General features: G+C 31.3%; 1 protein-coding gene across 1 annotated transcript; it reads left to right on the forward strand.

Moving 5' to 3' along the window:
- The first annotated feature begins 422 nt into the window (after positions 1–422).
- LOC139527961 (very low-density lipoprotein receptor-like) lies at positions 423–8,888 on the forward strand. The gene is made up of 7 exons (XM_071323702.1): positions 423–548; positions 852–936; positions 2,467–2,604; positions 2,991–3,116; positions 4,297–4,425; positions 6,646–6,777; positions 8,723–8,888. The coding sequence occupies exons 2-7, from the start codon at positions 867–869 to the stop codon at positions 8,854–8,856; spliced, it is 729 nt and encodes a 242-aa protein (XP_071179803.1). The 5' UTR covers positions 423–548; positions 852–866; the 3' UTR covers positions 8,857–8,888.
- Positions 8,889–22,809: the final 13,921 nt, after the last annotated feature.

Here is a 22,809-nt window from a genome sequence, read left to right on the forward strand (position 1 = left end):
CACAATGAGAAAGGAAGAGCAAATATGCAAATTTTCAAATAAACATCAAGATACAGGCTACTAATGAATTCTACATCGGTATTATAAAACGAAAACAGTTGCAGGTTTATATTGTACGATATTTGGTCTCTAGAAGAGAGTTGAATTATTGACAATCATACTACTTTATTATAAAAAAGCATCATTTATAATTGTTGCCGATTCTACCACCCAACACTGAATATTAAGATTATAACTTGTCACTTGTACATGTAGTAGTACAATAATGAACATTTACATCATTAAAATACATGTATATAATTAGTCTACATTAAACAGAGAAAAATTGACAATTTAAACTGAGAATAATGTACAATTCGAATTATCACTGCTTGACATTTGAAACGCATGGTTTGATTTTGTGAGAACTGAATTTTTATAATTGAATTTGTAATTATCTATTTGACCGTATAACCACCGAGGTTTGATATTTAATTTTGACGTTACATGTATATCTTATTGAACAGACGTAGAATCTTATCAGACAGGTTGCTTGCTTTCAAATTGAGGTAAGTGTGATTAATATTAGGTTAATGTTCGTATATAACCTTTTTGATATTTTTTATTATCTTTTCTTTTTTTCTTAATTTGATATTTCAAACAGACATATCTATATAAAACATAATTGGGTGATACTTTATGAACACCAAGAAAGAAAATAACTCACGTTTTTGTTCTAGATAATCGTCACATTTACCCAAAATAGTATGTAAATAGTCATGAGAAGCTATTCTAGTTTATTTGTATATATATATTCAAGGCTTGCGTGTACTTATTCGTTATACACATAACATTCATCTATCTTTTTAAAGCTTACAACTTGCAACATGGAGAAGATGATCATAATCAAAGCGGCTGTTATTTTGTTTCTATTTGGAACAGTAGAATCCCAGTTAGGTTAGTGATTATATTGGTAGTGCGTACTATTGTAATTTATACTTAGTTTAACGTGTATGGTTGTTTTGGTTTTCTTTCGTTAATACTACTTACTATTAAATGATAAGAGCTAATAAGCAACAATACAGATAAATCAGTATGTGCAATACTGAAAACGTTTCACTGTCATTATAAATTAAGGTTTAATATTGCTCTTCGAACAGGGCCAATACAAAAAAGCGGGAAAAAGCCGTATTGGCCCTGTATTGATCACAGTTTGTTTAAGATAAACAGGGCCAATACAGAAAAAGGCGGAGGAAAAGCCGTATTGACCCTGTATTGGTTACAGTTTTTAATATTCTTATCAGCATTTAATAAAAGTGTTATGAACTGGCTGTTTCTGTATTGGCACTGGTATAGATTATCGGTCAGCTGTATTGGCCCTCGACTCTACTTGTCTCGAGGCCAATACAGCATTGTACAGCAAACCTTGAATATATACCAGTGCCAATACAGAAACAGCCAGTTAATAACGCTATAGTATTGTTTCAACTGATGATGGACTTAAGTAAAATGTAAAATAACAATAGCATCGAGCTCCAAGGAACTTCATACTGGAATGCCCTTTATACCATGGTAGAAAAATGTTCAAAGAAGGCCTTTGAAAATTGTCGAATTGATTGCTTCTTAGGTTTCGAATATTTTTTGCAAGTATTTGATAATTTCATGCTTATATTGATAAGTTTTACTACCCTATGTCCTACTTTACCTCATATCTTAATAGGAAAAAACAGTTCCTACATCTAATTAAATGGACATTGAAAACCTGAATGCGAATATATATATATCGAAAATCGTTTACGTCATTTTTTAGATGCAACAAACGTTAACAAAATAACTGTAACAGTTAAACCTGCTTTGATACGATAAATCTTCTTCAGTTTTTACTACACTTCATTTCTGATAAAAAAAAAAAAGAAGAAAGAAAGAAGATAAAGCAGATGATTCTTATTTTCTATTGTGTGTCATCAATTCTAGAATGGTGACGTTTCCCTTTCACCATCTTATAGTCCTAATATATCCAGTCTTTTTCGAATCGCTCGTGTATGTAGCAATGTATATAAGTATAACACGAGAAATCAGTCTATATCTGACAATTAAACCAGGTTTTGCGATATCACAAACAAGTCAAAACATTTATCAAATTTTATTTACAAACACATAATTCGAAAACATATTTCAACATGCAGACATTTTATACCTTCAAATGTTTCACATCTTATCTTTATCATGGTAATATTCTATGCAGAGCACACAGATATCGGCCATTATCTCAAAAGATAATAATGAAACAAAAGCTTACACTAGATTTGTTGAAAAGGAATATAATTACGATACTGTTGTCATGCCATAAAAGGGGGCGTATGCTGATTTTTATATTGGTATGAATTTTGATTGGTTGTTGCTTCTTTGACACTTTTCCAATTTTAATTCTCAATTGATCATTTATTTTTATCCCCGTGAAAACACACATATTTTATCTGTTTTCAGGTACTTCATGTGGAATACTTTATAAGACTAAACAAGTGCATTGTGAGGACAATAGTGAATGCGTATTTGAGCATCATCTGTGCGATGGGTCAAGTCAGTGTCCAGACGGATCAGATGAACGAGAAGATTTCTGTACAGGTGCGGCAAAACATAATACTTATGCATAGATAACTTGTGATTTTTTATAAGGGGATTTGACTTTGTTTTAAGCATACATATCCTTAAATGATCGTCATGTATGCTTGTCTTTTGTTTAGCCACTATCATAAAATATGTCGTATTGCAACTAGTAATACCTGGTTCATACAATATTGCAAAAAATTGTCTTACTTTAAGAATTCTATGATAGAACACAAAAAAAAAAAAAAAAAACATATGTTATATCATTTCATATTTCTCTACGAATGTGTAGATTTCACGAAATTAATATTGGCATGTCAGGGTAAACAAGAAATAGGGCAAAATAATAATTAGATAGAAACAACTTTTATGCATGTTTTGTAATAAAAGGCTTCCTTTATCAGATTATCAGTGTCGTGAAGGAGATGTTAAATGTGCTGATGGTCGCCAATGCATATGGAAGCCTGCATTATGTAATGAGTACATATCATGTAATGATGGGTCAGATGAGAGCGAGGCTACATGTAAAGGTAAAAATAACACATATGAAGTCAGTTCAAAAAAGGGCCATTAGAAACGATGTATAAAAATATGTGTTTTTTTTTAATCATTTACGAAAGTGGCATAGTAAATTAATGATTCGCTTCGAGCAGCCAATTATGTTAAATTTTAGTTGAATAAGAATAAAAAAAACATCGATGATAAATTATGTGCTTTCAAGTAATTAATTTGACCCCATCGAATCCGTATTCAAATGATCTTCAATCTAACCCTTTGGTTAGAGAAAAAGTTAAGCGTGTATTTAGCTATTAGCGAAAGAAAAAGAATGTCAACGTCAAAAGTGAAATAAGGTTTACTGATTTGATCTACACAATGATCAGCATATTTTAATCTACAGTATAAAATCAGATGGACCTATAAATATTTAATTGCACGTGGTCGGTATTTATTTTTATTCAAAGTTGAACTCAAAATGTATAATCGAATCCATGCACTGTGATTTTTTTTACTTTTGTTGATTTGGATATACGTTTTGGTATGTTATCAACTAAATATGAGAATTTTAGTCAAATCGACCAAAATGGCTGTGATAGATAATGCTGCTTTATTGTTTCTATAACAAAACTGGACAACCTATTTGACATATTCCATGATTATATCATTTGCAGTTCGATTCATCTTTAGATATATAGATATATCACAAAAAGTATAAGATAATAGCTCTCCAAATTAATATAAAATAAGGCAATATTCATGTAAACTGGTTGCTGTCTCTTTACCTCTTTTTATTTTCAATCGTATTATCTATACAGAAAATAACTACACAGAATTGAAATTGGTCTTAGTTAATTAGAAAATTAGTTACTGCAGGTGCATATGATATTTGATTTGTAGATATATAGATGAATACAATTAAACTTTAAATTTATTGTACAGTAGCTATTTTAATTGTAACTGATACATTAATTGTTCACTTACGCTAAATGTCTACTGTTACTTGTAAGTAATATGAAAATGATAAACGCGTTTCAAAAATATCCAATGAAAGTTTGTTTTAATGAAATTTAAAATTTCAAGAATTTAATCTAATCTAATGAAACCCACTTTTTATTAATTATCAGCTACTATACGAACTTTGCTTGTATTTAAAGTTTCATTTAGCACACAGCATTTGCAAGAAAACATCACAAATAGTTGTTTATTTAACAGGGCGTCCCTGTTCAGGTACTAAGGTGCATTGTGCAGATCAGGTTCAATGTATAGATATTTGGGAACAATGTGATGGAAAAAAAGTTCATTGTCGTGATGGATCGGATGACCAAGAGAATATTTGTCGAAGTAAGATACTTATCACTTGTTGACATGATTATTGTGTGTTGAATTCAACGACAGATTAAAACATGTCAAACTGACATTTTGAACTCCACGTTAAAACCAAAAATCAACTATAATCACAAGTAAAACTATATAAAACAAAATATATATATACAATAGTATGTTTAAATTCAACAACGTTTGTCTCAATATTTGACGGAGGCCTAAATCCTAATTTTAAAAAAGAGTCAGCACATACCAGAGGGACATTTTAACTCATTAGTCGAAAATAATTTGACCACACCATGGCTCAAAAAGTTTTTAAAAAAAACAGACGAACAAAAGTACACAAAACACGAAATACAAAACTAAACACAAAAAAAAATCAGCACTAATTCCTCCAAAACTTGGAGTAATCTCATGTGCTCCGGAAGACAAATTCTGCTCCAATTTAATTGTTAAACAACATGTTGTTATTTCTAGAACTCAAAACGATTAAAATGATACAAAAACGTTAATCAAAGGCAAAGCCGATTAGTCAATTCTTGGGGAATTCTATAAATGAAAAACAGTTTCCTAGGCAAACTTATAATTGGTTGCTGATTGTTTTATACACAGGATAATATTTTTTGTGGTCTGATATATATCAATAGTTATATACCTATATGGAGTTATTTTCTTTCAGAACGACAGTTCATTCTTTTTCAGAATCAACCCGGACGATACCATGTTTCAATGAAATATGCTTCAAGGCATAAAATAATTACCTGTGTCAGGTCATTATTTTCCTTGATTCAAATGCAATCTTTAATTTACTTCAAAATTTTGTTCGTCCGATTGTTTTTTGTTGCCGATTTTGAAAATTATTTTTTAAAGTTCAATCGATGATAGGTGTAAAAGAAACCGTCATTGTCCGCATTTTAATTTTAGAAACAAATAACGTGAAGACTTGGTAATTTATCGCTACAATAAAGAAACATTATCATATATGTGAGATGAATTTTTATGTAGACTTTCAAAAATAAAAAGCATGATTTAACATATTTGTGTGTAATATTTTGAAAATCTTATTGAGTCACACGAAATAGGTTGATTGCTTTTTGGTTGCTTGCTTAACGTCCAGTGGCAAATACTTCATACATGTTCACGACGATACACGCTGAATAGGAAATCATACTGTGACCTACATGTATTTATATTCGTCTTCGTGTCAGTTCTTAACTTTTTTAAATTTATGTATACCTTTTACTCTATCAAATGATCAAATAATAAGATAATCTTATATTCTATTAAATAACATTAACGTAACTCAGAAAAAGGGTCGGGTGCGTAGGGTATATAATTATATCCCGATAATCTGTTTATAAAATGTACTGCTATTCAAAAGACAATCTTTCTGAATTTTTCATTCGATTCAATTGAAATTGTTAAAAAAAAAATAACCACTTTTCCGCAAAAGAAATGACATTACAAATAGAAAAAAAAGATACCCCCTCCCCCTTTTCAATAAACTAAGTGGTACAATAAATTACTTACAATGTGTCCTGTATTTGTAATACACCGTTATCGGATGGTTACAATACATTTGTGTCTTACTACATGCAATTGCAGTAATACTTTTATTGTGTATGGATAATAACTTTTAAAAGGTTTATATCTAGATTAATTAGTGAGTTTTATTTCACATTCTAAATGAGCCGTAGGGTGTATTAAAACCTGAACGCATTAAAAAGGAATATCCCACTTTAGTGTTGTCGGTAAAATAGGATACTATACTTTGCAAATCTTTATGAAATTTTTTTTTTTTTTTACGGTATATAAATCAGATAATGCATATTTTAAGGTTTTTCTTGTCGTGGAACACACCTCGGGTGTCAGAAGTACTCAAATTGATCAATCCTGACATCCTTCTGTGTGTTCTACGACAAGAAAAACCTTAAAATATGCATTATCTATAACTTATAGATATGTTCCTAAAATACTCAAGCAGAATGACATGGCGTTTAACAGTAGAAAATTATTTTGAATTGTTTCAACTTATGCTAATAACGGTGAAATATGAGGCCAATATTTAGCTCCCTACAAATAAAACAAAAACATCGTTAATGTCTAAAATTTAACAAAGTGTTTGCAACCACAAATCTCCACTAGATCCTTTTATATTCTTTTAAGACCAGAAACTCCAGCCATTGAGTGGATTACAAAAGGAGAATTATAATCAGTTTGTTCTTTTAATTTTTTCAGATCACACATGTACACATGGAAGTGCTGACTTAAAATGTGCTGATGATTTACAATGTTTTTCATATCTTCATCTTTGTGATGGGAAACCAGATTGTAATGACGGATCGGATGAGACCTTTAATCTCTGTAAAAGTTAGTATAGCCTTAATCTTTGAGACCTAGTTTCGCACATGTGAATTTACAAACAAAAAAATCTTTCTTCGGAAGGGATTTATATTGATGTCGGGTCATTTTCCCAATTTAGACCCATGGTTTTACTTGATGATTTACAAGCAAAAATTTGTAACGTTATAACCAACAGTAAACTTTATTGATAGCTTAATTACGTGATACAACGGGGCTGTTTTATACTCCACTTTGGTGCATTATATTTTTCGATATATGCATTCGTATGTTCGACCATCTATCGGTCCGCCCGTCCGTTCGTTCGTTCGTGTATCAGTCTGTCCCGCTTCAGGTTAAATTTTTGGTCAACATAATTTCTGGTGAATTTGGAGTGTAATCAACTTTAAACTCAGTACACATGTTCTTTATTATATGATATTTCTAATTACATTACAAATTTGGAAGTTTGACCCCAATTTTACGTTCACTGAATATATAAACAATATTGTGCGTGTCGGGCATCTATGTATTATGGAAGTATTCCTGTTCTATTAAGTCTGAAATCTTTATTCAAAAATTTTAATGTGAAAAAGATATTATTTACATTAATATAAATAGCTTGTATAGCCTGCTGGTATAATGATAGTGTAAGTTTTAGATAATTTATAAGAAGCAGTGGGTTCGTAAACGATAATCGACGAGTTGTTTAAGTTGATTAACCGTTTTCTAATTCACTACATTTCTAAACTATTTCTGTTAAAACGACCATCTGTTTTCTATTTTGACAATAAATCAACAGATTTTTTTCAGATACTTTCATGTTATGTCTTTTCCATTCTTTGATATTGTTAAAATATTTCCAAACGGGACACATCTACACTTAAAGATTCGAAAAGTAAACAAAAGTTCGATTACAATTTGCATCAGTTTTTGGCATATCTGTATATTAATATCAATAAATATTTTCTGGCTGGTCATAGCCATGGTAGTTTAACAAACGTAATAATGGTGATATTTACAGTACACTTTATCCAGGATGATTTCTGTTATTGCAATTTTTCTCGAGTAAAATATTGTGTCAATTTTATATGTATTACATATTTCATTTTCATAAAGTGTGATAATTTTGTATTTGTTTTAAAGAAAAGTAGTTATCCGCTCATATTTTTGATATCACAATCTAGTTATATAAGAGACCGTTTAATGTTAACGAGATTTTTATTTAGACCATTTTTAAACAAGCAAAAAAAAATGATATTATGGTACTTTATTTTGAGGCAATATGGGTAAATAGAATAGAAAAATGATAATAAGTTATAGATAAGAAGTTCTTGGGTTATAACTGTTTCTGATGAATCCTTTTCTGGAAAGTACTTTACCGACAAAGACTTATTACTAGGTTTGTACTAGCATGGGCAATACTATTAGTACAAATGTGGAGCAGGATCTGCTTACCCTTCCGGAGCACCTGTTATCATAACCATTTTATTGGGGTTCGTGTTGCTCAGTCTTTCCGTGTTGTCCTATTTCTAAACCATGGCGTTTTCAGTTTATTTTCGAAATATGAAGTTGAATGTTCCTCTAGTATATATTGGCGTTACTTAAAATTTTCAAAAACACGTTGGCAATAATATTCCCACCATATATAGTTGAAGAGGTCTTCTTCAACTTCGTTAAATATCTGTTCTATCTGAAGAATAAATACTGCCTATTATGGCTGTATTTTTATTGTTTTGTTGATTGATATTATCAAATGCATTTTTTAGATATGATTTTGGATTCGGATATGTTATCATGACATTTTTGTAAACGTCTGCTCAAAGTGTGTTGTGTAAGGCGTATTTCAAAGTTGTGAATATAGGCACGTAAATGTAATCCAGTTAGATCTTTAAATTCTTTGCTACAGATTGATTTTAATTGATGACCCCAATATTGTTCTGTAGCAACTAAGAATGCTTTCTCTTAATTACAGCCTCGTATTGTGGTTGGAGACAACGTTCCTGTGATAATGGAAACTGTGTTTACATCCATCAGTTTTGTAACGGAAGAGATGACTGCGGCGATAATTCTGATGAAAAAGAACCGTGTTTTCGTAACAATTACTGATTTCTTGTTCTTTAATTGTCATTTATAGAATTTTTCATTGAATTTACAATCTTTTTTAATCTCTTTCAGTTATTCAACAAATATTTGAAATTAAAGAATGATAATAAATTCACATAATTTGTATCACGTTTCAACACAACACGATATAATCTATATTAGAATATGTTCTACATAACGTAATATTTATATAGTTGTTTGTTAATATTCACTTCCCAGTGTATGTTTCATCTGATTGGCTTGTGTACAATACTTCTAGGAGAAAAGACACATACTATAAAAAGTACAATGTGTCAGAAATAGTTAAGAGTCATCAATGTATATATTTTATGACCGCTATTTCGAGTAAGTTAACATTTACAGGTACCAGATAACCTCAGCCACGATTACTTATTTAATCATTTAACGTTCTGCACGTATAAGAAGTGTTGCATAGTTGCAAGTTTTAACGAATGGCTAAAATAATACATGTTACAAGTGGAACTGGTTGCACTTAATCTTTCAGAGCACCTGCGATTGAAGTCATAACACACCGCTCACAAACATCATGCTCGAACCATGAAATCCAACCTTTTTATTTCCAAATATGAGTTCAGACTCCTTCCGTTTTAAATTTTCCTTGGAGTTCAGAAGTTTTGTTGGGTTGGTTTTTTTTTTTACATGGTAGCACATATTTTGCACGGTTCCGTTTTTTTAGCGTTGTTTTGTGTATTTTTTGTCTGGTATTTTCCTGTTTTTCGGTCTGTATAAAAAAAAGAAGATTTGACGTAATTGCCAATGAAGCAAGTCTTCAAAAGAGACCAAATGGCAATACTATACATTAAAAACGAGAAAACTAACGACACAATTTATGTGGAAAATAATGAACGAAAAACAAATATGTTACACAGCATAAAAAACGTACTGAATAAAAAGCTCACGAATTTGGACTGCACATAAAAATATGGAGGGGTTAAATTAATTTGAAAACGCTATCCTTCCTCTAGACATGAATAGCGTTGTAACAGTCACAACAAAAACAAACTATAAAATGCATTTGAGAAAGTCTTCACTCATCTGATTTATACCCCAGGATTAGATTACCTTAGCCGTATTTGGCACAATTTTTTGGAATTTCGGGTCCTCAATGCTCTTCAACTTTGTATTTGTTTGGCTGTTTAACTATTTTGATTTGAGCGTCACTGATGAGTCTTATGTAGACGAAACGCGCGTCTGGCGTATAAAATTATAATCCTGGTACTTTTGATAACTAATTATACACATAGAAATACACATAACGATACACATAGAAATAAACATAACGATAAAACAAAGTGTGGACGAGGCAGTTTACATATACATCCTCACAACAACAACCATTTAGCACAGATCTAAAAGTTCTCACATGTAGACGAAACGCGAGTCTGCGTACTGAATTATAATCCGGGTACCTTTGATAACTACTCACAGTTACTAAAAATAATTGTGTAAGTTTGATTTTGTATTCTGCTATTTGTCTGTTGCATCAGTATACAGGAGATAATAGGAATTTTAAATTGAGGGGATTTTGAAACTTTTACATTTCATATGCATGCAAACTCAGTTAGAATCATAAACGTGAAAAAAAATTATACATATAAATGGGAAATAGTCCAAAGATACAAAAAAGAGCAGAAAACAGCCGAAGGCAACGAATGGAAATATAATCAAAGAACTAATATGTAAAGACTCGAAATATTCAAATCCCTAATGAGCAGTATCTACGAATGTCATAAACTGATATGCTATGGAAAAGTTGAAATGTTATGGATGTGTCTGGTACATTTACAGTACTCCTATATGAATATAGTTAAGAGTTAATACATTATAGTTGTCATGTAAAAGACCAGAGCCCAATTTTGCCGGAATGTTAACTCATGCCACAATCATTGCCATAGACCTTCTTGGAAAACTACAAAAAGTTCTAATAACTCCATTTTTTTTTTAATTCAACATAATTCATTTGTCTGAGAAACTTTTGGGGAAAGGGAAATAATCACCATTTGGGTATAAGTTCTTATGTCTTCTTTCTGAATCATATAGTATGACATTTTTGCTGTTCATTCATCATTTTCATCAATACTAGACACTAATATGCATGTATGGATATCCTGTTGCAATGCCTAGGAGCTGACACAACCCTGTTATTGTCAGCAAAAATATACCCTCTTGACGCAACTGCTAAACATAGAATACATGTATAGGTATTCAAGCATTAAAAGCAACGACTTCTCGAAGTAACATGGCTACTGATCATTTCAATTTGATATTGATATTAAAAAATGTAAAGCAAAATATATGTACACGAGGTAAGCACTTCCAAATTCAATTTAAGTAGTTGCACTCTAGTTTGAACTAAAAGTCTGTTTTTCTTGTCATATTGTTCTCTTGATTTTTTTTATTTATAAAATTCCAAAACTTGATACCTAAACTTAGAAAATTAACTGTTTTATAAGTCATTTAAGAGTTGATCATGACATTTCAAACATTTAATCCCCTTTAGTGAATATTTAAATCCAATTATATATATTTTACATTAAATAACATTACAGAGATTATGTAGTGTCAAAGTGAATATTTAAATCTAATTATATATAATTGTAAGTCACAACACCAGGTTCAACCCACCATTTTTTCTTAAAATGTCATGTTCCAAGTCAGAGAAATGGCCATTGTTATATCATGGTTCGTTTCTGTGAATGTTACATTTTAATGTTGTGTTTCTGTTGTGTCGTAGTTCTCCTCTTATATTTGATGTGTTTCCCTCAGTTTTAGTTTGTAACCCGGATTTGTTTTTTTCTCAATCGATTTATGAATTTCGAACAGCGGTATACTACTGTTGCCTTTATAAAGCAATTAAATACAAGTAGTATTTGACCTGTTTCGTTTTTTGAGAACCAAGAAATAACTGAAAAAGAATTATTATCAATGAACAAGCATTACATAGAAAATATGATTTTTTTAATAAGCTTCAAGATATTGACTGCTAATTAGTTGGTATATTCTGAATTTTGAAGACCTAGTTTCCCACAATGCAGACGCATGATATAATTTGTCAAGAAAGCAGCAAAACGTTCATGAAAATTGACCTGAATAATTGGATTTATAATTTTAAACTAAACTTTACCCTAATTTAATCATAGTATCGCAACGAAACGGACTTTTTGTTTCTTTTAAGTTGAAAAGTAGTAACTAACAATAAATTATATAAGTATCTTGATCACGTGATATTAAAGGACTGTTTTTATATAAAGTCGGAGATTTTTTTCCATAGAAATGTAATGTAATAAATATTGTGTAAATTTATATTAGTAACTTTAGTAGAAACATTTAGACTGCTGGTAAAATGATAATATTATGATCTATATAATTTAGAAGAAGCAGTGGAGTCTTAAACGTTGATGATCAACTAGTGTATTAAGTTGATTGATGTTTTCAAGTTCACTACTTTTTCTAAATTCTCTAGCTAAACATATTTCTCGTAAAACGACTATCTGTTATATGTTTTGACAATAAATCAACAGATTTCCATAACGATACTGTCCTAAAGTTTTTTTTATTGCAAAATTGTGAATATATGTGCTTATATGTAATCCAGTTTGAGCTTTAAAATCTTTGCTACAAATTTATTTTGGTTAATGACCACAATATTGTTCTGTCGCAACTGACAATGCTTTCTCTTTATGACAGCTAGGTATTGTGATTGGAGACAACGTTACTGCGATTATGGGAACTGTGTCGGAAAGGATGACTGTGGCGATAATTCTGATGAAATAGAACCTTGTTTTCGTAACAATTACTGATCCCATGTCCTTCAATCATCATTTATAGAATTGACCACTGACTCGACAAACATAATAACATGTCTGAGTTATTTTACCAAAATTGAAAATAAATAATAAATTATTCGCAATAACTTTCATCGCTTTCAACACCGTACGATGGAATCTTGTAGACGAAACCCGCGTCTGGCGTATATACAAAATTTAGTCCTGGTATCTATGATGAGTTTATTTACAACCACTTGGTCGATACAACTGCTGGTGGAGATGTATTTCCCCGAGGGTATCACCAGCCCAGTAGTCAGAACTGTTTGTGCTGACATGAATTATCATTGATATGGTTATATTTATAAATTAACTATTTACAAAATTTGGATTTTTGAAATACTAAGGCTTTTCTAACTCAGGCATAAATTACCTTAGGTGGATTTGGCAAAACTTTTAGGAATTTTGGTCCTCAATGCTGTTCAACTTCGTACTTTATTTGGCCTTTTTAACTTTTTTGGATTCAAGCGTCACTGATGAGTCTTTTGTAAACGAAACGCACGTCTGGCGTATATAATTTAGTCCTGGTATCTATGATGAGTTTATCTATGACAAAATAAATAATGTGTTAAAAAATATCTGCGTTCTGGTGTATGTTTCGTCTGCTGTGCTAACTTGTGGCCAATGCTTTCACAACAAATACGATATGTCGGCCATAGGTAAGAGCCATCAATATATAGATGTTATGACCGCCATCTCGAGTACGTTGACATTTATAGAACCAAACAAACTAAGATATGCTTATGTTATCATTTAACGTTCTGCAAGTTTTAGCGATTGACTCAAAAATTACATCTCGCAAGTGACACTTGCCGCACTTAATTTTTCGGAACACCTGCAGTTAAAGTCATAACATACCGCTCTATGTTTGGACTACAGAAACTTTGCTCGAAACATGCAATCAAAACTTTTAATTGTTGATTTTTGAGTATGAGTACACAAAATTGACATGAACGTTTTATGACTGCAATGCTTGGTGTCACTTCCATTTGGTTGAGAACATTCCGTTTTCAATTTTATCGGAGTTCGAAAGTTTTGTTTTTGTTTTTGTTGTTGTGTGTTTACATGGGAGCGCATATTGTCCAAGTTTCGTTTTAAGCAATGTGTTTTTGTCTGGTGTTTTCCTGTATATCTCAGTCTGTATAATTAACAAGATTTGACATGATTGTCAATTAAACAAGTCTTCAAATGGACCAAGTGACAATGCTATACATTTAAAACGAGAAAACTCACGTCCCAATTTATGTACAAAATAATTAACGAAAAACAAATATCTTACACAGCATTAAAAAAAACTGAATAAAAGGCTCATGAATTCGGACTGTATATACAAAATATGGAGGGGTTAAATAAATTTGAATACACTATCATTCCACTAGATATGTATAGCGTTATACAATACAATACAAATATGTTTATTATAGTGACATTGTGTATAACAAAATATGTACAATATTGAAATATTTCAATTAAATTACACCCGGCCCAATGGACCTATAAGTCACTTCAAATATATACTAAAGTATTAATTCAGATTGAAAGCAGGAATTTTTTATACATGTTAATTATTTAAATATAAGTGTTGTCTGTGTTTTGTTAATAACTGTTCTAAGTATCGAGCTGTTTTTCGAGGATATCCTGACAATAATGAATTTAAATTTTCACTGTTATTTAAATTCAATACGGTTTCACTAAGTCCAGAGAATAATTGATTACGTAGTCCATTTTAAAATTGGCATTCAATAGAAAGTGTAGTTCATTTCCAACCTGTCCGGAGTCGCACATTCTACATTACCGTTGGTATTCTGGCTCACCTACAAAACGTCCTGTTTCTAATCTTAGAGGAAGAATGCCGCATCTAAACTGGGCCATTACTGATCTTTCTCTAAGTTTTAAATTTTGTTTAACATATGTTTCTGTTGAATATGTAGATTTAAAAGTTCTATATGTACGTAGTTTCGGAAAGTTAGATATGTTTGTATGGTAAGTGACCATAATTTATTAATACAAAAGGGAAGATACCTAAAAATACCAAGAGAAGAAAGATTATGCAAAAACTGTAAACAAATTGAAGATGTAATTCATTTCTTATTTTGATATTGTAATAGAAACCATAATAATAAAAAAATATTTATTTTGATTTTTTGATAAATGAGAATATCCACTTTATAAATTTAAATGACATAGATAAAATAACATATACACTCAACCCAATTTCACACATTCAGGTAAATAAGCTAGGATCCTTTTTAAAACAGTCTTTTGATCTGAGGACAGGGGACTCTTAAAATATTTACTGTTATTGTGTATATTAATGATCTTGTTGTTATTTTTATTTTCATTTTGTTGAGTTGTGTCACATACTATAAATATGTAGTTGTATGGCAATAAAGATTTGAATTGAATTTAATTAAATTGTATGCCATTTTGTTGCATATATATCCATAAGATTGTTTCTGACGCTATAAACATCATATTTTAGCACTTGTTGAAAGTTATCATCCATACCAACTAAAGACATTATTGTTCTTACACTAGATGACCAATTGTTCGTAGATAGTTCGTTGTCCCATAGGAACACCTTTTTACAAAGTCTACCATTGTCCATATCCATCAATCGGTTCCAATATCTAACCATATTACAACTGCGACGATCTTTTGAAGGTGACCATCCAATTTTTCCGTTGATAGCCAGCTTTGGGGCAAACTTGTGAACTCTCAAAAAGTATCTTATGGTCTTGTTTTGAACAGTGTCGACACAATCAAAGTCTTTATAATCCCACATTGAAGAACAGTAGTCGAGTATGAGTACGATACAAGAGACATACAGTTTTTCATAAGTCTTTATACCAAATTCTTTTAAACTGTGTATCTTCGATATAATAGCTCTAAGTCTCTTCCACCAGCTTCAGAAAGATTTTCAGCATTCGATGTATAATCTTTTTTCTCATTGAAAACAACCCCAAGGTATTTATATTTGTATGTAATTTGCAAGATGTTCCCTCCGATTTTGAACTGAAATTAACTCCGTTTTTTGCCAGATGCTCTGAAGTGTACAACTTTTGACTTGTCTGTATTTATTAAGACATTCATTTTCGGTCATCAAAACAATATTGTCCGCATATAGAAGTAAAGACAATTTCGGTTCTCCAATAATAATACCAAGTCCAAGTTCATCTACAAGATCATAAAAAAAAACACCAGATAATAATGTCGGAGATAAATTATCACCTTGTTTTACACCAGAGTTACATAAAAACCAATCTGACATTTTATTGTTTATTCGAATACTTGCGGTTGTTTGCACATATAAACCTTTAATAGAGGTATATATTTTCCCATCAATATTATTAAGCAACAGTTTGTACAGCAACATATCACGATCTACGAAATCAAAAGCCTTTTTTAGATCAATAAATGTGGCAATAACATTAGGATTGTTTTTTATTATGCTGTTAAGGGTGAATATATGATCCTAACACAAACGATTTTTACGAAAGCCGTTTTGTTCCTCAGAAAGTAAATCATTGTCCTCCAGAAAAGAAGACACTATATTGTTTATTAATCCACTGTACAGCTTCGAAACGCATGACAACAAACTGATTCCTCGATAATGTAGTGAAATTCGTTTATCTGATGATCTGTCTTTAAGTATCGGACAGCTAATTGCTTGGTGCCATAATGATGGTACAATGCTCGTGTCGAAAACTAGTTGAAACATAGAATAGAGGACAACGATAACGTTTTCTGTCTTCAATACTTCATAAGGGATATTATCAATTCCACACGATTTACAGTTTTTTGTTCTTGAGATAAGTCGCCTAATTTCATCTATCGTTATAGCTGAATTCAACTCTTCATTTTCAATAAACAAATGATCGATTATTTTCTTGTAATAAGGCTTTATGACTAGAGGCATATTTTAAAAAATTACCATCGAAATTGTTCGCTGAATTATCCATATTATACATATTTTGAAAATCTGTTTTCCATTTTTCCAAAACAACCTTCTCATCACAAACAATCTAACCATCTTTGTCATATATTTCCATTGGAATAAAGGAAAGTCTACGAGGCCCTACCTGTTTGATTTCGTTCCAAAAATCCGTAGGATTATTCGTCGTCATCATGGTCATAGTTTGAATGTCAGTGCACATACTTTGTTTATATTGCCTTTCATACTTGCGTAGCTTGCCGTCAAAGGTTTTTTGCGCTAACTGAAACTTTGTTCTTACATCATTTTTCAAATTGGTACGTCCTTTGAACTTCACGTACTGTTTCATTTTTAAATAAAATTGAGAATGGAAATGGGGAATGTGCCAAAGAGACAACAACCCGACCATAGAAAAAAACAACAGCAGAAGGTCACCAACTGGTCTTCAATGTAGCGAAAAAATCCCGCACCTGGAGGCGTCCTTCAGCTGGCCCCTTAACAAATATATACTAGTTCAGTGATAATGAACGCCATACTAATGTCCAAATTGTTCACAAGAAACAAAAATTAAAATAATACAAGACTAACAAAGGCCAGAGGCTCCTGACTTGGGACAGGCGCAAAAATGCGGCGGGGTTAAACATGTTTGTGAGATCTCAACCCTCCCCCTATACCTCTAGTCAATGTAGAAAAGTAAACGCATAACAATACGCACATTACAATTCAGTTCAAGAGAAGTCCGAGTCTGATGTCAGAAGATGTAACCAAAGAAAATAATCAAAATGACAATAATACATAAATAACAACAGACTACTAGCAGTTAACTGACATACCAGCTCCAGACTTCAATTAAACTGACTGAAAGATTATGATTTCATCATATGAACATCAGGCACAATCCTTCCCGTTAGGGGTTTAGTATCATACCATCATAACATATATGAGAAGAACATACCCCGTGTCAAGCCAACAACTGGTTTTTTAATAAATGTGATTAGTTCCGATGCAAAGACCCTATAAGTGAATCAATATTAACGCCAAAATATGCAATCTTTAATGACCTGACAACAGTATCGTCACTATATCCCTTCTTAATAAGTCTATTCAAAGGTTTTGTTAGTTTTTGAGGTGAATACTGACACCTTTGTGGTTTATAAAGAATATTTCCATAAAAAATTGGATGTGAAATACCTGAACGTATAAGAAGTCTGCATGTTAAGCTATATTTACGAATGATGTCCTTATACCGATGATAAAATTTAGTAAATGTTTTAACTAGTTTGTGATATCGAAAACCCTGGTGTAATAATTTTTCAGTAATACATAAATTTCTCTCGTTAAAATGTAAAACATTGTTACATACACGAGCGAATCGTACAAGTTGAGATATATAAACACCGTAAGATGGTGACAAGGGAACGTCACCATCTAAAAATGGATAATTAACGATAGGAAATGAAAAATCATCTCTTTTATCATAAATTTTAGTATTCAGCTTTCCATTAGTGATATAGATATCAAGATCGAGGAAAGGGCAGTGGTCATTGTTAGTATTAGCTTTATTTAAAGTAAGTTCAACAGGAATGCATATCATTCCATAATGTTTGTAGGTCATCGTTCCAAAATTCCTTTTTCACCTTTAGTCGTTTTTTCGAGGATCCACTTGTGTTAAAAACTGTAATTTTATCGTTCATCTCCTGTATTATTAAATCATGAAGTTTCGTGTATATATTATCTATATTTTCTTGAGTTTCTCTAGTTTGTTCAATGTGACTTATGACATTTTGTGAATGCAATTTTACACATATCAGAAGAAAAAATATCATTTGGCATTAATATCAATTTGAATCGCTTCGTTGATTGAGTAGGGCTGCCTTGAATGTTGTCGGTAAATTTGGATTTTATAGATCTAAATTCTGTTACCAAGACTGAATGATCCGGAAGTTTGCTACGTTCACCAAGGAGGTTGCAAAGATTTGCCTTCTCTACAATAGATCTTGTTGTGATTCTTTCAAACGAAATACACTGGTCTAGATAATCTTGCGGGACACAAGTGTAGTCTACAACGGATTTCCATCTACCCGAAATGAATGTGAAGTTATCTTAATCTTGATCGAATCTTCCATTCAAGACGCACATTTTCGATTCGTTAAAAAATTCCAAGAAGGTGTTTCCATGTTGGTTAACGGTTTTATCAAGCGATCATCGTAACAGTAATTCATCAAAATCAGAATAATCCTTAAGTGATCCTCTTCTCGAGTTAAAATCGCCACAGAGAAATAAAAGCATCCGTATCGCATTGTTCGTATATATCAGATAAGATGTGTGCAAAATATCCTTGATAGTGTCTTCCCATCAACTGAGTTTTCTGAGGTAGGTAACACGAAATACAATAAAGTTGAAATCTGTGCTTTTTGACTGAAATTCACCACACATAACGCCATCTCGCATTATGTCAATCGTTTCATATTTGTATTCTTCAAAAATCAAGTTTTTAATCAAGAGTCCTACACCACCTGATGCTTTTGGGGCATTCCTTTGTATATATTGTCTATTAAATCCTTTCCAGATATAACCATCAACTTCAATTTCATCGATTTCTTTCAAATGCGTTTCACAGATACTAAGAATGTCTGCATGCGCTACCTTTAGAATTGATATACGTAATTCCTTATTATTTTGAGTCCTTCCGCTTATATTCAAAGTGTCCCAATCGTATAACTATTGTTCCGGGTGTTGTCCTAATCTTTCTTTGTTTCCATGTCAGTATTGTCAATATCAGGAACCGGTTCATTCGTTTTTTTAAGAATTTTCCCGTTTGCCGTTACTCTGTACGATTTACCTTGTGGTAATTCCCGTAAAATCGTGTGTGTATTTGTTTCGATTAATCGTTCAATACGGGATTCAGAGGACTGAATGTTAACATGTTTGTTATTACCAATATCTTTTAGCTTATGTTTATTTCTGAGTATAAGTATTTTCTGACCCTGACTTTGAAAACTGATTTTAACGAGACCTGGTTTGTTGTAAAATCTTGTTGTCAAGCGTTTTGTTGCAACCACTGATATTTGAGAAGAAACTTCGCCGCCGAAGCTATCTACTATCTGTTGAACTTTGTCTGGGAGATTCTCGCCTTCAGTGAATGGTAAATTTTTAACTATTACCGTTACGTCATTATCGTTTAACGGGTCTGCTGGTTGTGTATTACCTTTAACATATTTGGCACAACTTTTTGGAATTTTGGATCCTCAATGCTCTTCAACTTTGTACTTGTTTGGCTTTATAAATATTTCGATTTGAGCGTCACTGATGAGTCTTATGTAGACGAAACGAGCGTCAGGCGTACTAAATTATAATCCTGGTACTTTTGATAACTGATTAACACCTTGATCATCATATTGATTGATGAAGCCTTGGTCAGTAGAATTAGTAATGAAGTTTTCAACTTGACCAACACGTATTGAAAGTGTTTGAACTAAGTTCACCAAGTCATTTAAACGTGACGATTCCTTAGCTATGTTTAAATCAATATCATCTTTTAATATTCGAATTGTTTCGTCAATTGAAGATATAGCATAATTTCTTAGCTTGTCAATTTCCGATTCAAACATCTTTTTCATACTGTCTTGACCATCTTTAATTTCTAAAACACTTTCTACAATTGATTTAATAAAGGATCAAGATCGTCTGCATTTGCCATTTTATTTTGTTTACTTTCGGGACGAGGGGTTTCACCTTCTGATGAGCAGGTTCTTTTATTCTTGTATTTTGGTGTATTTTGCATCACATTTGCAACTAAAGTTCACTCTTTTGCATAGCATTGATATATCCAATAAATAAATGAAACTAATATTCAAATCCATAAGCTATCAGAATATAACGGAGACATTGTTTCTACGTCTGTTTACACCTGTGACAATCTATGTCTTTTTTTTAACAGTCAGCACAAGAAAAAACTATTAAAAGCTATTGAGAAAGGCTTCACTCATCAGGAATATACAAATATATTTAAACATAACAATAAAAAAAGCATCCTCACAACAACAACCATTTTCCACAGACTTGAGAGTACTCGCAGTTACTGAAAATAAATGTAAGTTTGATTTTGTGTACTGCTATTTGTCTGTTACATTAGTATATAGGAGATAAGGGAAATTTTTAATTGATGTGATTTTGAATATTTGTTCATTTCATATGCAAGCAAACAAAGTTAGATCATAAACGTAAATAAAGTTGAACATATAAATGGGTATATTCTAAAGATACAACAACCTGGAAAAAGCAAAAAACAGCCGAAGGCCATGAATGGGAATTTAATTGAAGAACTAATATTAAAAGACTAAAAAAAATCAAAACCCTGAAGAGCAGTATATACGAATGTCATAAACTGATATGCTATGGAAAACTTGAAATTTTATGTTCGGGTAATTTTCAAAGCTCTTATATGAATATAATTAGGAGTAAATACTTTGTATTTGTCATTTGAAAGACAGGAGCCCATTGTGTTAGAATGTCAATTTATGCTACGATAATTCACCTGAGCCTTCTTGAAACACACATTCACAACTACTAAAAGCTTTAAAAACTCTCAGTTTTTTAATTTAACTTATTTCATTTGCCTTAGAGATTTTTGGGAAAAGGGAATTAATCACCATGTGCGTAAATGTTATCATATCTTTTTTCTTAATTATAGAATACGACATTTTGTCTACTCATTCATCAACAGTATCCATTTATGTGCCATTAATGATATCCCGTTGCGAGTTCTAAGAGCTAACACAATACTTTTATCGTGAGCAAAAAAAGTACCCTATTGACGCAACTGCAACACATGTGATAGCATCATTCTATCATTAGAAAACAACAACTTCTCGAAATGATATGGCTACTGGGCATTCAAATTTTATATTCACCTAAATAGATGTAAAGCAAAATATATACAAACGGTGTTAAACGATTCCGAATAAAATCGAGGTCGTTGCACTCAAATTTCGGTACTAAGCCGTCCCACTATCTAGTTCGAACATAATTTGCATGGATAGTCTGTTTGTCTTGTCATATTTTTGTCTTTGGATTATTAATCAATTCAGCTACAATAAATATAAAAAAAATATGGTTAGAGTTATAGTATCTTCATTAATGAACAATTTGTGTATTGATAGTTTTTAATTTAACTTAAAACACAACTTTGCAACTATTTGGAAAAAAACGTTATTGTGTTTATTGTTTGGTGTACTAATAGGTATTTGATATACATGAAAAGCGTGGGACATACAAAAAGTATGCTTGAATAAAACATAAATACAAACTAGTTCCTATCAAAACATATAAATTATGTTGTACGCCATTTATTCAGATGGGGCTCACAAGCTGTATTGTTATGGTAAGGTTATGTCTAACTAACGTAGTGAGAATATAATACGACAAGTAAACTTTTGATAACAACAACAAATCTGAACATAATTTTGAACTCTATATCTGGACAAAGTAAAACAACTTTTTTTATTAGTCAATAAAGAGTTGATCTAATCCTATTGACAGAAGTAATCATGACATTTTAAACGTTCAAACCTCTTTAGTGTCAAAGTGAATATTTTAATTCAATTATTATATTTAACATTACTTATCATTATAGCGATTCTGTTTTATTTGGCATTTCAATTTTAGAACCGAGAAATAATTTTACACATGTATATTTAACAATGATTGAAAACAAGATACAAATTAAGATAGGAAGAGCAAATATGCAAATTTTCAAATAAACATCAAGATACAGGCTACTGATGAATTCTACATCGGTATTATAAAACGAAAACAGTTGCAGATTTATATTGTACGATATTTGGTCTCAGGAAGAGAGTTGTATTATTGGCAATCATACTACTTTATTATAAGAAGGCATCATTTATAATTGTTGCCGATTCTACCACCCAACACTGAATATTAAGATTATTACTTGTCACGTGTACACGTAGGAGAACAATAATGAATATTTACATCATTAAAATACATGTATACAATCAGATAGTCTACATTAAACTGAGAAAGTTGACAATTTAAACTGAGAATAATTTACAATTTGAATTTATCACTGCTTGACATTTGAAACGCATGGTTTGATTTTTTGTGAAGACTGAATTATTATAATTGAATTTGTAATTATCTATTTGACTGTAT

This window comes from Mytilus edulis, chromosome 6, assembly GCF_963676685.1.
Source record: "Mytilus edulis chromosome 6, xbMytEdul2.2, whole genome shotgun sequence".
Taxonomy (NCBI): domain Eukaryota; kingdom Metazoa; phylum Mollusca; class Bivalvia; order Mytilida; family Mytilidae; genus Mytilus; species Mytilus edulis.

Coding starts and splice junctions, on each gene's coding strand:
- LOC139527961 (XM_071323702.1), top strand. CDS start 867: ATGGAGAAGATGATCATAATCAAAGCGGCTGTTATTTTGTTTCTATTT. Junction 3,117..4,296: donor GAGCGAGGCTACATGTAAAG/GTAAAAATAACA, acceptor TTTATTTAACAG/GGCGTCCCTGTTCAGGTACT. Junction 6,778..8,722: donor GACCTTTAATCTCTGTAAAA/GTTAGTATAGCC, acceptor TCTTAATTACAG/CCTCGTATTGTGGTTGGAGA.